At 37.5% G+C, this 17,222-nt stretch overlaps 1 protein-coding gene across 1 annotated transcript; it reads right to left on the reverse strand.

Annotated features, from left to right (window-relative positions):
• Nucleotides 1–1,050: 1,050 nt before the first annotated feature.
• LOC110932215 (mediator of RNA polymerase II transcription subunit 15a) lies at nucleotides 1,051–9,707 on the reverse strand. Its single transcript, XM_022175567.2, has 13 exons — nucleotides 9,492–9,707; nucleotides 9,236–9,347; nucleotides 8,890–9,063; nucleotides 8,255–8,421; nucleotides 7,501–7,612; nucleotides 7,246–7,366; nucleotides 4,645–4,909; nucleotides 4,357–4,468; nucleotides 4,083–4,191; nucleotides 2,720–3,655; nucleotides 2,550–2,620; nucleotides 1,669–1,743; nucleotides 1,051–1,552 (listed from the first exon to the last, which is right to left on the reverse strand). Exons 1-13 carry the CDS (start codon nucleotides 9,584–9,586, stop codon nucleotides 1,199–1,201), a joined length of 2,703 nt encoding a protein of 900 aa, XP_022031259.1. The 5' UTR covers nucleotides 9,587–9,707; the 3' UTR covers nucleotides 1,051–1,198.
• Nucleotides 9,708–17,222: the final 7,515 nt, after the last annotated feature.

The raw sequence follows: 17,222 nt of genomic DNA on the forward strand, positions 1-17,222 counted from the left end.
AAGTCCCTCCTTGTTGTATCGACTTAATCGCCGGGCCAATGGCGAGCGGGTCATTAGTTAGATAGCGCTATTTAGGTCTGACAAACCTCACACCGTGCCGCAGAGGACGGGCGTGAACTAATGGATCTGGGGCACGTCAATGATGATAGACATTGATGGTTTTCAGGGCACATAAACATGACTACAGTCAGCAGTCGATATGGTAACGAGTCTAGTGTACGCATGGGGTAGCCCCCACGGCCGAAATGCCTGATAACTAACATGGGGTAGCCCCCACGGCTGGAGTGCCGGAGTAACTGGGAATGAACAAGTCACGTTTTTAAACTATGGGGTAACCCCCACGGCAGGATGCCAGATAAAGGAAACTGTTTTCGAAACAACTAAAACGAACAACCACTGTGAACTCACTCAACTAGTTGTTGACTCGTTACTACATGCTTTGCAGGACCATAGGTACTCAGCTGGAGCTTGCATGGAGGAGTCGTTGTGGGACACGGATTGCTGCGTACCTTGTTAAACTTGAAAACATTTGAACTTATGTTTTACTTTTGAGACTTATGCTTCCGCTTACAACTTAAACTTGTTTGTTTTGAAACACCAATCGTATTGGTTAAACTTTTATGATTATTTATATGCTTGTTCAGTATGATTGGTGGCTGGATCCTGGTCAGTCACGCCTCCAAGCGGTAGTACTCCGCGGGTGGATTTTGGGGGTGTGACATCAATAATACCCCAAATGTGAATATTCTTAAATTAGCACATTATGTTAATTTGGCAGAGATTTTGCTACCTTTTGGTACCAACTTATTAACAATAATAACTTAAATACATCTACAAAGTTGCATTGTTTTGAATCACCATATATGCAACATACTACAAAAAACAATCTTACCATTAAAACTTTCCAAAAAAATATATATACGGCATAGATATTGCAATTTTCACGGGAAGACAACCATTAAAGATGCAAAAAGCTTATGCGAAACTCCCGACTCAAAAGAGAAAGATAAAGAAATTGTAATGTCTAAAAAGTCTAAACATAAACCACAGTTTTATCATAGAACATGAAAGTTTTGATAAGTTTTGTTTCAAATATGCAAATGTAAAAGCAAGGAAGACAACAACTATACTTGTTGCCAGGATATCAGAACTTCAAACAAAGATAACAAGATTAAGCAGCACTCACCACGGTATTTTGTTATTGAGAACCGCTAAGGACCTGGGGTGTATGCAATTCATCATTTTCTGTTGAAGATTTTGAATCCACTGAGGGAGAAGCGGTGGTAGATTGCTGCAAACTTCCGATATCATTCAGTTTCATTTGTGCCATAGAACCCTCTAAATTCATCTGATTTTCATGTGATTGAACTTGCTTATTTGAATTGATGACATTAATAATATGCTTCTCATAGACAGGCAGTTTGTCTTTATAACTTTCTGATATTCCATTCTTTGGGATTTGTAAGAATTGCATGTAACGCTCCAACACATGTTTAAATACAATCAGCTTCTCAATTTGCACATTTATTGGGTGCTGAGGAAGAGAATTGTGCTGGATAACAAAGGGTTCTCATTAATAAGAAATAAAAGATAGCATATCATCTTTAAATGATTATACATGATTTAGAACATAAAAGATATCCAATTTGATATGAGCAACTAACTTACCTGCTGCAATTTGGATATAAATTTCTGGTGAATGTCAATTAAATCCGGTAGATACTTATCCTTCATAGCTTTTATCTGTAATCGGAATAAAAAAATAGTCAAATAGCCTATAACTGGAAAAAGACTAATATCATCATTCATCAAGAATATCAGTACACAAATACCATTTAGCATATTATCATTTCAAGTCATAACATCAAGGGTATTTAAGTGTAACGGTACTAATTTCAGAAAGTTGATATAAATAAGAGAATGACAAAACAAGGATGATTACAAGCAAAAAAAAACTTGTAAACGCTCTTTTAAAATTTGATTGACATTTTATCATTTTTAACGCCCTGCTTCCGGTGTGCACATATAATGTATATGTGTGGGCCCTCGGGGGGCAAAAGTGAAATTGCACTAATTTTAACGTTATTTTACTAATTTCATGAAAATAACGTTAAAAGCGGGGGACGGTTAATCATGCATCATGTAGTGGCGTTGATAGCCGAAAGACAAGGGGGTACATGCACTAATCGGCCTTTTTGCCGAGAGTTATGTGCCTTATGTCCAAGGCTTGATGCAAAACTACTATGGAGCCAGGGGTCTCACTGGAAGCAGCCTCTCTATTCCTACGGGGTAGAGGTAAGGCTGTCTACACCTTACCCTCCTTAGACCCTACCTTAGCTTTGCTATAGGTGAGATTTACCGAGTATGATGATGATTTTATCATTAATTTATTTTTTACTCAAAGTGGTCATATATTTTGAAATCAGTGCGAAAAAAAAGTGAGTAAACTTTGGTTAGAATAATGGTGATGGTTTTGTTCAACCCAAATGTGAATTGTGATGCCAGGTGCTTTCACTGCTTTAAAAGAAATGTAAAACAATATACAACACCTCTTGATACGCTTTCTCTTGCCAATCGTCGCCATTTGGAATGCCAGTCCGAGCTGTCGAATCTAATGATGCTACAGACGAGCAGAAGTTTGAGGCATTAGCTTATTAAAATTATTTCAATATCTAAAAACAAACAGATATAACAAAATAAAAAATAAGAATAACGCTACTTGATGAAGCCGCTGGCATAACTTTCTGCTTCTGAATTGGCTGTTTCCGTTGATCAATCACATTTTGCAGCGGAAAACCACTTGCGGTTGGAAGCCTTTGTTGTGTGTTCCTTTGCAGCAGATTTGGCTGTTGTTGCATACCCAGCTGCAGCCCAAGCGGCGATTGCATGTGTGGTGGCGTCACCTGCTGCTGCAACTGTGGCTGTGATTGTTGAACCTGCGTTGGTAACACATTTGCTGAACTCTGCATATCTTGTTTCTGATTAGGCATATTAATAGGTTGCGGCATTGGAGACATATTTTTAATGTTCGGCATCTTTAAATTTTGTCCAGCAACATTTGTCGGCGTGGTGGATTGACCAATTAACGGCTGTGATGACTGTAGTGGACTTGAAAGCCTATTTTGCTGGCCTATGAAACTCTGCTGTTGCCGGAGCTGTTGTAGCAGGAGCTGCTGCGACTCAGAGAGTCCCATAGCCTGGTTTCGTTGAGGTATATTTTGAATGTTCTGCATCTTTAAATTTTGACCAGCAACATTTGTCGTGGTGGATTGACCAATTAACTGCTGTGATGGCTGCACTAGACTTGAAAACTCATTTTGCTGGTTCATCAACCTCTGCTGTTGCAGCATCAGCAGTTGCTGCCGCTGCTGGAGAATGTTAGAGGAGTTATATTGTTTTCCACTGAGCGGGTTTTGTCGAAAACTAGACATGTTTTGCATGTTTAAACTTTGACCAGCAACATTTGTCATGGTGGGTTGTTGTAACGCGCTGCCAGGTGGCAATGCAGAAGAAGATAAACCAGAATAGTTGTACATCCCATCTAAACCAATGTTACCGTGCATGTTCTTTGACATCACTTGTTGAGTATTATTAGACGGCACATGAATAGAAGGTTGTTTCACTTGGTTGTTCACTTGCTGCATGACCTCGGAACCTATCCATTGGAGAAAAATCATATAATTACCATAAAAAGCATTAAAAACTGTTACACTAAATATACATATAGGAGAGCCTTCTTTTCAAGACCAATGTTGAGAACCGGATAAACAGAAAAAGTGAAAATATTAATTTCACCCGGTGCGCATACCATCACCCCTCCCCCCCCGACACACACACACATATATATATATATATAAGATTATGTATTATCCCATTATGCAGCTCAATGGGTCTTAAGGTTTAGTTTAGAGTTTCTATATATACATGTCCCCTCTATAATGTAAAACAAACAAAATATATAAAATATAGTTAGATGTATTCCATCAACTTGTATCTCATTACAGAAATAAACTTGTACCTACATAAAACATAACTATAAAAATTAGCGGCAGAACATTGAACGATGGTATGTTATAAAATACCTGGATTTGAAGGGTTTACACTATTAGTCACAGCGTTTGATCGCATGGGACTTTTTGATCTATCCTCCAAATCCAGTATCTTCACCGATATCTTCCGGAAATAATCAGTCTACAAACCAAATAAAAGAACATGATCTTAGGTCCCACAATGACAAACATGATACCATTTCCTTGTCTTATTTGAAATAGTTAGATCATTTGTACATAAAGACTTGCAAGATCGCCATTCCACGAAAGAAAAGGCGAAAACCACAAAATTATTCACTCTTCAAACCTGGCTTATGGAAGCAGTATAAATCTTCTCTTCAACCGTCTCAGCTATTTTCTTAAGCCCTTGTAGTTCCTCGTCTCCAGCGAATGGAAGATGCATCTTCAAGGTATCCACTCTACACATGTCAGCCAAAACGATGCAAATATTTAGCAGAAAAGAAAACATTATTTTACAAAATAAAAGTGGAGTGAACCAGTCACACCAAGCAATTGGCACTCAACAAGGTCAGCATAACCAATTCATTTAGAGCACATAAAATAAGAAGATATAAATAATAATATAAGTGTATACATGTTTTTCACGCTCCTTTCACGTGCATCTGCTTGCAGTTGAGCCCTCCAATTATCAGATTCCTTTGTGGGGTCACCAACAGCACCGGGCATATTTTGAAGGTTCTTCATGTTCGAATTTTGACCAAAAACATATGTCATGGTGGATTGACCAATTAACTCCTGTGATGACTGCGGTAGACTTGAAAGTAGATTTTGCTGGCCTGTCGTCCTTTGCCGTTGCAGGAGCTGCTGCGGGTTGTCCACTTGTTGCGTCACCTCAGAACCTATACGTTGGAGAAAAATCATATAATTAGCATAAAAAAAGCATTAGTAAATTTTTAAACTAAATATACATATAAGAGGGTTCGTTTCAAAACCAATGTTGACAACTGTGAGAACCGGATAAAAAGAGAAAGTGAGAGAGCATTAGTTTTTACCCTACGCAAAAAAAAAAAAAAAAAAAAAAAAAAAAAAAAAAAAAAAAAAAAAAACTGCAATAATAAAAAAAATGAAGTATGCATAGCAGCCTAGCAGGTATATAGAAACTTAAAACCTAATATAACTAGTAATAGAAATTAGTAACCTTTTAAAATCTTTGTATATTTTATTATTTCTATCAATTAATGAAAAAAAAATGTCCAAAATTAGTTTTAATAAGAAAAGCCCAAAAAGAAAAAAAGATCCTGCAGGTGCAGAATTAGGGCTATGGCGCAAACTATTCACTTTGTAGTATGCTTGGTGAGATTTGGTAGTTCTCGCGCGCACACCCACACGGACATATATATATATCAGCTTATGTATTAGCCGTGCAGCTCATTGGGTCTTAGTGTTTAGTTTAGAGTTAGTTCCCCTTCTATATATACGTGTCCCCTCTATGATATAAAACACACAAAATATATACAATATAGTTATATATATTCCATCATTTTGTTTCTCATTGCATAAATAAACTTATATCAATGAAGGGTGGAGATACAATAGGAAGTTTATTTGGCTAGGAAGGATAGGAAGTGATCTTGACCATTCATTAAGTTAATCAAGGGCTAAGATTAAATCAGGGAAATTGAAAAGAATAAAAGAGGCGCGTGAGTTTGTTCAAGGGCATTCTAGTCAATCCAAGCCAATAGTTTCTCTCTCCTCCAATTCCCCCCCATTTTTTAAACGTTAATAACTCTTTCATACGACATTATTTTTTTATAAAAATTGCACCAAAAAAACGAGCGTTTTTTTTTCTTTAAAACGAGTATACTATTGCTATATTTTAAAAAAAAAAATTAAAACCCAGTTGCGTAAAACGCAATAGAAAAACCACCAGTTACGTAAAACGCAATGAAAAAAAAAACCTAAAAAATGACATTTTTCTAAAACGCAATGCACCAAAAACACAAAGAAATGACTTATTTGTAAAACGCAATGGCCAGAAAACACACAGAAATGTCTTATTTGTAAAACGCAATGGCCAGAAAACACATAAAAATGTGTTCTACCTAAAACGCAATGCACCAAAAACACAAAGAAATGACTTATTTGTAAAACGCAATGGCCAGAAAACACACAGAAATGTCTTATTTGTAAAACGCAATGGCCAGAAAACACATAAAAATGTGTTCTACCTAAAACGCAATGCACCAAAAACACAAAGAAATGACTTATTTGTAAAACGCAATGGCCAGAAAACACACAGAAATGTCTTATTTGTAAAACGCAATGGCCAGAAAACACATAAAAATGTGTTTTACCTAAAACGCAATGCACCAAAAACACAAAGAAATGTCTTATATGTAAAACGCAATGGCCAGAAAACACTTAAAAATGACTCATTCTAAAACGCAATGGACTGAAAACACCTAAAAAATGTGTCACTGTGAACTGTCTGAATTGTCTACGAATTACTGTCTTCGAAATGAGCCAATTTATGGAAAATTAATTTTTCTGATGCGTTTTTAGTACAGCAGCAGCTCAACCCCAGCCAGGGGCTCTGCCCCTTGGACCCCGCCAGGGGCTGCCGCCCCTGGGACCCCGCTACCGGGGGCTGCCGCCCCCGGACCCCCGCAAAGATTGTAAAACGCAATGACTAAATCAAAAACCCAGATCATGAAAATGAAATTAAAGAATTTCTTACATGGATCGAAGCCGATTTCTTCATCAATTGACAAATTTTGAATGATAGAAACACTTATCAACGCTCGAATCGAACGAATCGAGTGATTATCTCCAAAATCACCGGAAAAAACGAGATTTTTTTATGAAATTAAACTGGGTTTTCTTCAAAAAAAAGCTAAAGAACACGTTGATCGGGTTCTGAATCATTGATTGGTGATGAAAATCGCACTATAATGTAGTGATTATTGAGATAGAAAGTGAAGAAATAGTTGAAGATGGTGGGTTTTGAAAATGGTGGGTTTTTGAATTTACTGGGTTTTGAAAAAGGAAGAAGAAGGAGTTGGATTGACTAAAATACCCTTTCTCTTTATTTTAAAATTTGCCACATGTCATAATCCTATGGCTTCCTATCCTTCCTAGCGAAAATTAACTTCCTATTTGATCTTTTCCCTATCAATGAAAACATAATTATAAAAATTAAGGGCTAAACATTGAACGTTAGCGTATTATGAAATACCTGGATTTGAGGGGTTTACACTATTAGCAGCAGAGTTTGACTGCATGGAGTCTGACATGAAATTTCGTAATCTAGTCTCCATTGTCAGCATAATCAAGCATAGCAACCGTGCATATTCAGACTGCAAACCAAATAAATTACATGTTTTATGCTGTACGACAAACAGGATATCACTTCCTTCTCCTTAAGAGTTGCAAAATCTTCATTCCACGAAAGCAAATAAGAAAAAATACAAAAACTACAAGACGAACAAACCAGGTTCGTGACACCGGTATAAATCTCCTCTTCAACCGTTTCAGCTATTTTCTTAACTTCCTGTAGTTCCTCGTATCCAGAGAATGGAAGATGCCTCGTCAAGGTATCCATTCTACACAAGGTCAACACATGTCACTCAAAATAATGTAAATAGTTAGCAGGATCATAGTTGTTAAAAGCCATCGCCTCTTGCGCCTAGGCCCATTTTTCAGACGAGGCGAGGCAGTTGCTCTTTAAGTCGAGGAAATTGGGCTTTAATTCTCCAGGTGATGGTTCAGGCGCACATTCCGGCGAGATTCCTAGATTCCGGAGAGTTTCCGGCTAAATTCTCTAAATTCCGACAAGATTCTAGCCAGATTTCTACTTTTATTCAAGGAAAACTACTTTTCTACACTAATACACTAATATTTTGGTACTAATTAGATTATATAAAGTGTTACATAATAGACTTTGTTAATTTTGTTTGAAGAATAGTATTTTTTTTTCTAATACATAATATATTTTTAATTTTTTTTCTTTATGCACTTTGTTTTTCTCAGGCCCTCGCTTTTTTTGCGTTTTGCGCCTAGGCCCCAGGCGAGGCCTATGCGCCTTGAGTGCGCCTAGCGCCTTTAATAACGATGAGCAGGATTTTAAGGTGGAAAACGTCATTTTACAAGAAGTGTAAGAGAACCAGTCACACCATTAGGTCAGCATAAACAAATATAAAGAGCACAAATAATAAGAAATTTAAAAGAATAATATAAGGACATACAACTTGTTCACGATCCTTTCCCGTGAATCTGCTTGCAGTTGAGCCCTCCAATCACCAGATTCCATGGCGGTGTCACCAACAGCGCCACTTGAACACCGTGTAGGCCTCAAATCGAGTAGATACAGGTCTTTCAGATCGAGCAGATACAGGTCTTTCAGAGCTTTTATCTGTAAGAAAAAAAAATATCAAAGTCATAGAGCCAGTAATCGAAATAGTTTATCTAAAACCTATGCAGTTAATGCGGTAAATATCCGTCAAGGACCGATATTTGAGATATAGGTTATCGCGGTGGGATATCGGAAATTTAAATATCATGCAGAATTTATATATATAGCAATTTAACACTAATAATTCAGTGATATATCATTTATATCGGTGATATATCGGTACCGATATTCTGACTGATATTTGACACCGATATTTTACTAGGGGACCGATATAACCGATATTAACTACGTAGTCTAAAACATAAGTAAATATACATGAGTCCCCTTGAGTTTCTTATAACTTTAAGTCATACGTCAATACATTTCAAATTTAAGAGGATCATTGGGGATGATTTTGATACTAAATAGCATATTGTGAAGTCAGGTGCTTTTACTGCATTAAAAGAAAGGTAAGATGACACACAGCACCTTTTCATAAATTTCTTCTTGCCAATCTCCGCCATCTTTTTTGCGAGTCTGAGCCGTCGAATCTAATGGCACTGAGCGGTTTACAGTATCAGCAGCAGAGTTTGACCGCATGAGAGTCTGTAATCTAGTCTCCATAATCAGAATATTCAAGCATATCTTCCGTGCATATTCAGACTGCAAACCAAATAAATCACATGAAGCAAAACCTTACGCTGTATGACAAACATGATATCGCTTAATTTCTTCTCCTAAAGATTTGCAAAAGTTTCATTACACAAAAGCCCAAAAAAAAAAAACTACAAGAATGTTAACATAATATAAGAATTAACGAACACAGCAAATTAACCTGGCTTGTGGCCGCAGTATAAATCTCCACTTCAACCCTCTGAGCAATTTTCTTAAGTTCCTGTAGTCTCTCGTATCCTGAGAATGGAAGATGTGTCTTCAAGGTATCCATTCTACACAAGTTTAGTAAAAAAAAAATGCAAATATAAGCACAAACTTCAGGTGTAGAGAACCATTCACACAAGCATGTGATGTAAGCATAAGCAAATTTTTTTAGAGCAGAAACAAATAGAGAAGATATTTAAAAAGAATAATACATCTTCTTCGCGATTCTTTCCCGTTGCATTTGAGCTCTCCAACCACTGGGGTCACCAACAGCGCGACGTGCACCCTGAGTAGACATCGTATCCATCTTCTGTTTGTTTGATGATTGATTATCTTTTGGAAAGCAAGCAAGCAAGAGAAATAGGGTTTAGGAAAATGATAAAGGCGACGTTACGGTGAAATCGGGATTGATTGTTACACTAATTTTGGAAACCATATCAATTATCAAGGGAGGAAGAACAACAACTATACTTCGTTTTCTTTTTATAAACATGAGAGTTAACTTACGTTTTGCTCGTTTTACTCCCTGTTGTTTGGTTAACGGTTTTGCCTCAATCCTTTAAAAATAGTCATTTTACTCCTTAATCTGTTTAACTTATCTCCATTTCACTCTCTGTCCCTAACTCTGTCTAAAATGTTTGTTAAAGATAAGGGTATTATGGTAATTCTATAAATATGAATTTAAATTGATTTTTAAAATCCATTTGTTTTGTCTTTTTGTTGATATCAGTATCCTCTATCATCCTTCCTTCACCTCCCCCAATCTCACCCAAAACAAACCAACATTACCTTCTTTAATCTCCATCCACAACTCTCAAATCCCCCAATCTTATCATGTAAATCAATCCACCAAGCAATGCACCCCATCAAAACCCGCCTCAACAACCACAACCCTTCACCCATGCATCCCCCCGCATTCGCTACTCTCGTTCCACAACCTCCGCCCGTTTCACCCACCAATCACTCAGGGGAGGAGCTTAGAGGAGGCCGGACCGGGCCTCGGCCCGTGCAGTTTTTTCGCCCAGTAGTGTTAAATTTCAGGTTTTCGAGAATTTTTTCATATGTGTATTGGTTCGGCCCAGGCTGATTTTATCTCCAAAAAACATCGGCCCATGCTGAGTTTTAGGTCAAGATCCGCCACTGCAATCACTCCCTCACCCTCAGGGCGTCTTGTTATTTGTACCGCTTCTTTACTTTTCCGGTATGGTGTTTTACTCCGGGACCATGCAATTCGACGTCGTTTCAGGTGGAATTGAACGGTCCATGGCGGTTAGATCGGTGTACCGGAGCCCTGAGCTAATATCTGAAGGTTCGGGGTGATATGGATGCTGATAATCCACTGCTGATGTGGTTAGTCATTGATTTGCAGATTTTGGCCTAATGTAATTTTGACCACCTTTTTTTTTACTTTAGTTGGTTAATGAATAATGAAATAACTCACGACGTGGTCGATGTGTGGTGGCGCTAGTTAATTTGTGGTGGCAGACGGTGTTGTGTAAATGTTCTAACATCGATTTCGTGGTGGTGTGGAGGTGGTTTGTGGGTAGGAAGGAGTGGATATTAGGTAGATAATATGAATATTTGAGTTAATAAGAAACAGAAAATTAAGTGGTGGAGGATGGTGGTGATAGCAGGTGGTGGCGACTGGATGGTGATGGTGGTCGATTAGCAGTAGCCGGAGGTGTGGGAGTGGTGACGGTGTGATGTGTTAATATATAAATAATCAAATTTTTATTTTTCTGATATTATAATAAATATTTAAATGGTTATGTTAAATATAAATTACCATAACACCCTTATTTTATATTTGAAATTACCAAAATACCCTTTTAGATAACATACAATATGAATGGAGTTAAGGCCGTGAAGCAAACTAAATCAAAACATCAAGGAGTAAAATGGCTATTTTTAAAGGATTGGACAAAACCATTAAAACAACCAAACCCCAGGGAACAAAACGGAAGTTTACTCTAAACATAAAGTCTTTTATAAATCCAACCTCTTAATTTAAATTTAAATTTCGTTAATATATACTAGGTTATTCTCGTGAACCCTGAACTTCAGGGTTGGAAATTTAATTTTAAATAATCTTTAAATGTATAATTAAACTAAACTTATACGAGTTGTAAGAACTTAGGTAACTCGGCCTTACGAAAGGTTTTTTCATAAAAAATTATAAAAAATCCTACAAAAATCAACTTTTTCGAAAATAAAAAAAACTAGTTTTTTTTCCATTTACGGCAAGAGTAAATGTTGTAAAAAATGATATCATGCTTATGTCATCACATTTTTATAGCTGATGTAAGGAGCTGAAAAACACCACTTCGATTTTTTTACAACAGTCTTTTCTAACATTTTTGTCACACCCAACCGATGGCGGAAATATCGGAGTAAGACGAAAATGAGATTGCAAGAGACTTCATAGCGACTAATTGTGACAATATTTAGATAATTTAAATTTCATTGATACTAAGGGGCTGTTTGTTTACCTCTTAATGAGGCTCTTAATGATTCAGACCTCTTACTGGTTCAACACTTAATGGTTCAGACTGTTTGTTTCATGAGTAGATGTCTGAATGGTTCAGACATTTCCCTCTGAATGGTTAAGATTTATACAGAGTCTGAATGGTTAAGATGTCACACTCCAACCGATGGCGGAATCATCGGGGCGCGGCACTGAGCGAAACAGATTGTCCAGAAGTTTCCATAACAACTATATTTACCAAATATTTAAAGCAACATGTCCCATACCATGTCATATCAGATAATACAATTATTACAGAAAAGATCTAGTCAAATTGTTCTGTTCCGACAACTCAAATTCTTATTATAGACAATTGTTTATTGTTGACCTAGGTCTTTTAGCCTCGATTTCACAGCAAAGTACGCAAATAAGCATCCTAAGCACCTGTCACATACGTTAAAGTAAAAGTCAATACACATAGTGTAAAGGTGAGTATACAAGTTTGATAGATATAGTAGAGTTCGAAATCGATTACGCATAACCAGCACGTACACAGTGTAAAATGAGGCATGTTAGTTATCGACATGAACCTATCGATACCAATGACTGCGGGTTGACTGCCCAAGGCAGTTCGCGATACACACTCACCACTGTGAGCCATGTAACTAATTGTCCTTAACAACCCCTGAGTGAACAGGTGCTGAGTCCAAACTATAGTACTATCGTTGCTAAGGCAGGTAGACAGCATTCCATGTGTAAACATAACAAACAAGCATTCATTAAGTCACGTATAACATGCGGTAACGGTTAGCGTTTAAAGTATTGAGTAGTGTGTTTGATGTGATTTAGAATAAGTAACGTATGTAACACCCAAAATTGCATAAAGCAAAAAAGGATCGAGTATACTCACAGCGATTGATGGATTGAAGGGAGCGCTAGAGAGTAGGGTTAGCCTGATAAGAACGATAGCATAAACATAAGAGACGCGGAAATCGATACAAGTGTTGGTGAGTCAGACGACAGTTCGATCGGACAGCCGGTCGTTCGAGTGACAGTCCAGTCGGATGGTCATCGATCGGGTGACCTTTCGAGTGGATTGTTTCTTCCTCTGGGAAGGATGTGTTTGTGTATGATAGTTTGACTTTTGAAGTTTTCGTTGTAGCATTATGAAAACATAAGAGTATCTCTGCCTTTCAGGTCGGTCGATCGGATGATCATTCGATCGGACGACAACCCGATTGGTTGGACACCTTAGCGAGAACAAGTTCACAACAGTTTGTTACTCGATCGGATTGTAGTCCGATCGGGTGGCAACCTGCTGGTATTATTTGAGTGTTGAAGTCTGATCATTACATAGTTGAGTGGTAGTCCGATCGGGTGGTAATCCGATCGGTCAGCACTTAGTTCAATGTTCATCCTTTAAGGTTTTGAAAATAAAAGTTAAGTATGGGGCCAAGGTGTAAGTCGACCGGTGACAACCCGTTCGGATAATAGTCCGATCAGACGGTAGTCTGATCGGACGACATTCCGTCTTGGTCGTTCCATTCTCCTTACTCTTGGTTGTTTTGATTGTTTGTCGTTTTATCGAGACGGTGTGATAACGTGCTAAACAACAGAACTCAATCTTGACCGTAGTGACCCGATTGAACAGGAATCACCCAAGTTCAGCCAGTTAACCGGTTCAAGACGGTTGTTCTTGGTTAACCCGAAATCGGTGGTCTCGTGGATAGAATCTAGATCTTGAACCAACACCTCAACAGGAAGGAGTAGACGGTTAGAACAAGCTCCGATTCTATCGGTTTTGAGTGCATTGAGTGTAAAAGAGTTGAAAGAAAGTTGGAAAACCATCTTTCAATCCTTTTTACTGTGAATATGTTTGGATCTATGAAAGATCTTTGTTGGTATATGTGGATATCGGTTAGATCTAAGTTGTTCTCGGTGGATTCGGGCCAAAACATGAAGTTCTTCAAGAACACTATGATGACATCATCCTAGAACACCTCAAATCTAGCGATTTCACGGTTAAAAGTTAAGATTCAAAAGATAGAAAGGTGTAGAATCAAGTGTGGATCAAAGATGTACAAGATTTAGGGTGAGATCTTACCGGAATTGCGAGGAATCAAAGAAAAAGTAGGGTTGGAGCGCTGGTCGGACAGTGAGTGCCAAAAGTAGTAAGTTTGATGGTGACAGAGGGTATTTATAGGGTTCCCAAAGTGGAAAAGGTTGGTCGATCGGGTGGCAGTCTGGTCTACTGGTCACCTGGTCGATTGGCTAGTTGGTTCGAGTGTTCGGCACGACGAGTTTTGTGGTTTCGATTGTGATTGCGAGCGATGCGAATGCGGTAGATTTTCCTATTCAAATTACTTTTAATCCCAACTAATATATCAACATACAATCATCCTTAATTCACTCGCATTTAGCATTTGCGATTCGATTGCGATTGAGTTTCGATTGCGTTTCGGTTAATCACCACAACATACATAAATAAGCATGCACAAGTAACACATAAAAAGCACACACACGTATAACAATAGCCAAAATGCGCAATTCGAGTTGCGAGTGCGATTGCGAATACACGATAAGCGACCAAATATGCGATAAATAGCGATAAATATCGGTTAAACCTCGATTATTAATAAAGTACTGTAGTTTCGTGAAACGACCTAACGAGTCGATCAGAAGAGTGCTCAGACAGAATCTAAGGCGGAATTCATTGATTCTGTTTTCGTTTAGCTTGTAGAACACTGAAAATACTATTTACAGTCTCTTGTATATATCAGAACGTGATTACAAACTCAAATACACTTTGGCAGGGCTTCGCCGTCACATACAAGAACTAAACTTGCTTGATTTCGCTCAAGAGTGCCTATATATAGGCTTGGGGTTCCGCTTGAACATGCATGTGCATTTCGAGCGGAATCAGCATATTGAACATGCATGTGCATTTCGAGCGGAATCAGACAATACATTTCGAGCGGAATCAATGAAAACCATCTCGAGCGGAATCAAGAACTTAAGTGATTTCGCTTGAAATGACAAGGTGTCATTTCGAGCGGAATTAACACTAAATCATGTTTTCTCGATTCTCGTGCACTATACAATCAGTCCTAAACTAAGACTCGAACGAAGATGAAGTCGACAGACAACTGCACCAACAGACTCCCCCTTGAATTTTGACGGAATCTTCAGTGAGAGTCTTCAATCATGCAACTCTTCAATCTTGATCGGTCTTCTTCAGGAACTTTTCCTGGAATCATTACCCGGATCTTTCTCTGGCTCTAACTCTCGTCAGACTCCCCCTTTCACCATGCTGGGATCGCCGTCTGGAATTTGTTATCGCCTTTGAAATTACATCCTGGCTTTTTCTAATTAAGCTCTCCGCAGGTTCTGATGCATCTCCTGGCTTTCCGTAGCAACAGGATCAGAAACCTTTCCATCACCTACACACATCTCAAAATACTCATAAACAAATTTTCTCACTTAAAAGCTTATCAAAAATTTGAAACATTCAAAATTCTGATTCAGCTTAATGAATCATCTAAACATTTCAGAATTTTCAGCTTAAACACTCTCATCCAAACTATCAGTTCGTCATGTTTAGCCTTTGAATTTTGAAAATCAGCTCTTCATCAACAGTTGTCGAAAATCTTTTTGAATTTTTCAGACTAACAGAAATTTAAATGCAGAAATGAAATATGTACAAACATTATTTTTGAGAGTTTGTGAAAGAGGATCATATCAGTTTTTAGACACATCACAAGCACCGTTAAGCTTTTAATCGTTTTAAGTTTTAACCAATTCACATAGATTGACGATATTGTTGTCCACATAAACTCAAACTAAAAACTTTCGAAATGCTTACCGATACGTTTAGGTATATTAATTTTGCACTAAATTCTTATGGACCCCACGATCTCAGCATATCCCCTCATCATGCAATACACTGACTCAAGTAATGCCTTTAAACTTTGATCAACTGTGATATATGCGAAAAGAACGCAGAATGTTTAAACATTAACAATCAGGTCGATACTTCCGTATACGCAGAGAAAGTCCAATGTTTAAACAAATAAAGAAACTAAAAATAAATTGAAATTGTTTAGGCTTTAACCACCAGGTCGATACTTCCGTATACGCAGAGGTGATCCAAAGCTTAAACGAAACACCAAAGAAAATAAAGCAGAACGTTTAGGCACTAACATCCAGGTCGATACTCATGTATACGCAGAGGATGTCCAATGCTTAAACAAAATAAAGAAATAAAACAAGTTTAAATCTTTGCAAAATAAAAAGCACAATCACAGTGTCATTTTTAGTAAAGTTGTGAAAGCTCACAAACTTAATCAGTTTTTATGCTTTTGGCATTCAGCAATTACTGAGCAGGCACACAATCAAGAAGGACAAAACTAAGTACTATGCTTTTGATCATGTTTTCCACTACTAGGCTTTTTTCTTTATGTTTGTATCGTTATTGCAAATCTACTAGTCTAGCTGAGCATATCGTCACATCTTTAGTGAGACCGTTTATCACTTTTAGACTTTACATTTCTTTAGCATGTTGTGATAGTTCACTGATTTTCTATCATTTCCTCTTGTTTCAGCAAAACTCATTTTTAAATTTTTCATGTTTTTGACATTTTCAAATTTTCTAATTTTTTTAAAATTTTTACTCCCCCTAAAATCAAAATATGTTTCAATTTTGATTTTCTGGGAAAATTTGAAACAAATTGTACAAACTTGACAACTTGATGAGAATCACTTCAATTCTCCATCCACCTGGCGTAAACAATCAGAACTCCCCAACAAACTATTTTCACATTATGATTTCAAAACACTTAAGTTTGTTTTAATCAAAATGGTTTTTCCGGAAAAATTAGTTTGTTTACCAAACATTTGTAGGTTTGGGGTCACTTCATCACCTTGTTCCTTTTAACCACATGTAGATTTATCATTTTTCAGTTTTAACCTCAACACCACTTGTAGAAAATCAAGTACAATTTAATGTCCTTGATTAACCACTTGTCGATCGAAATTTCACCTAAGTGAATTTCTCAAGAAAGATGCCGATTCATGTTCCACGCTTACCAACCTGGGAACTCCGGCAAGTCAGGTTTTTCTATTTAAACAAATTCACCCAAGCCTGACGGTCCTTGGGTGATTTCGAATTCTTGTTCAACAATGATGGAAAGTTTGCATCATCCATTGTTAAACCAGAATTCTCGACTTTTACCTCAACACATGGCTCTTCTGGCTTTACCATACCAGAATCATTGCCTGAATGTGGCTTGTCTGACTTTAAGGAGCCAGATTCATCGCTGACATGTGGCTCCTTTGTTTCCGAAGAAACAGATTCATCGCCACCAACATTCTTTTTCTTCTTTCTCTCTTTTGTCCTCAGATTTGTATCTGATGAATTCGTTTTGCTAGACTTGTCATTCTTTGGAGAGCAAGACGATTTATCAGAACTGCAGTTTGGTTT

Source organism: Helianthus annuus, chromosome 3 (assembly GCF_002127325.2).
Source record: "Helianthus annuus cultivar XRQ/B chromosome 3, HanXRQr2.0-SUNRISE, whole genome shotgun sequence".
NCBI classification, from domain to species: Eukaryota; Viridiplantae; Streptophyta; class Magnoliopsida; order Asterales; family Asteraceae; genus Helianthus; species Helianthus annuus.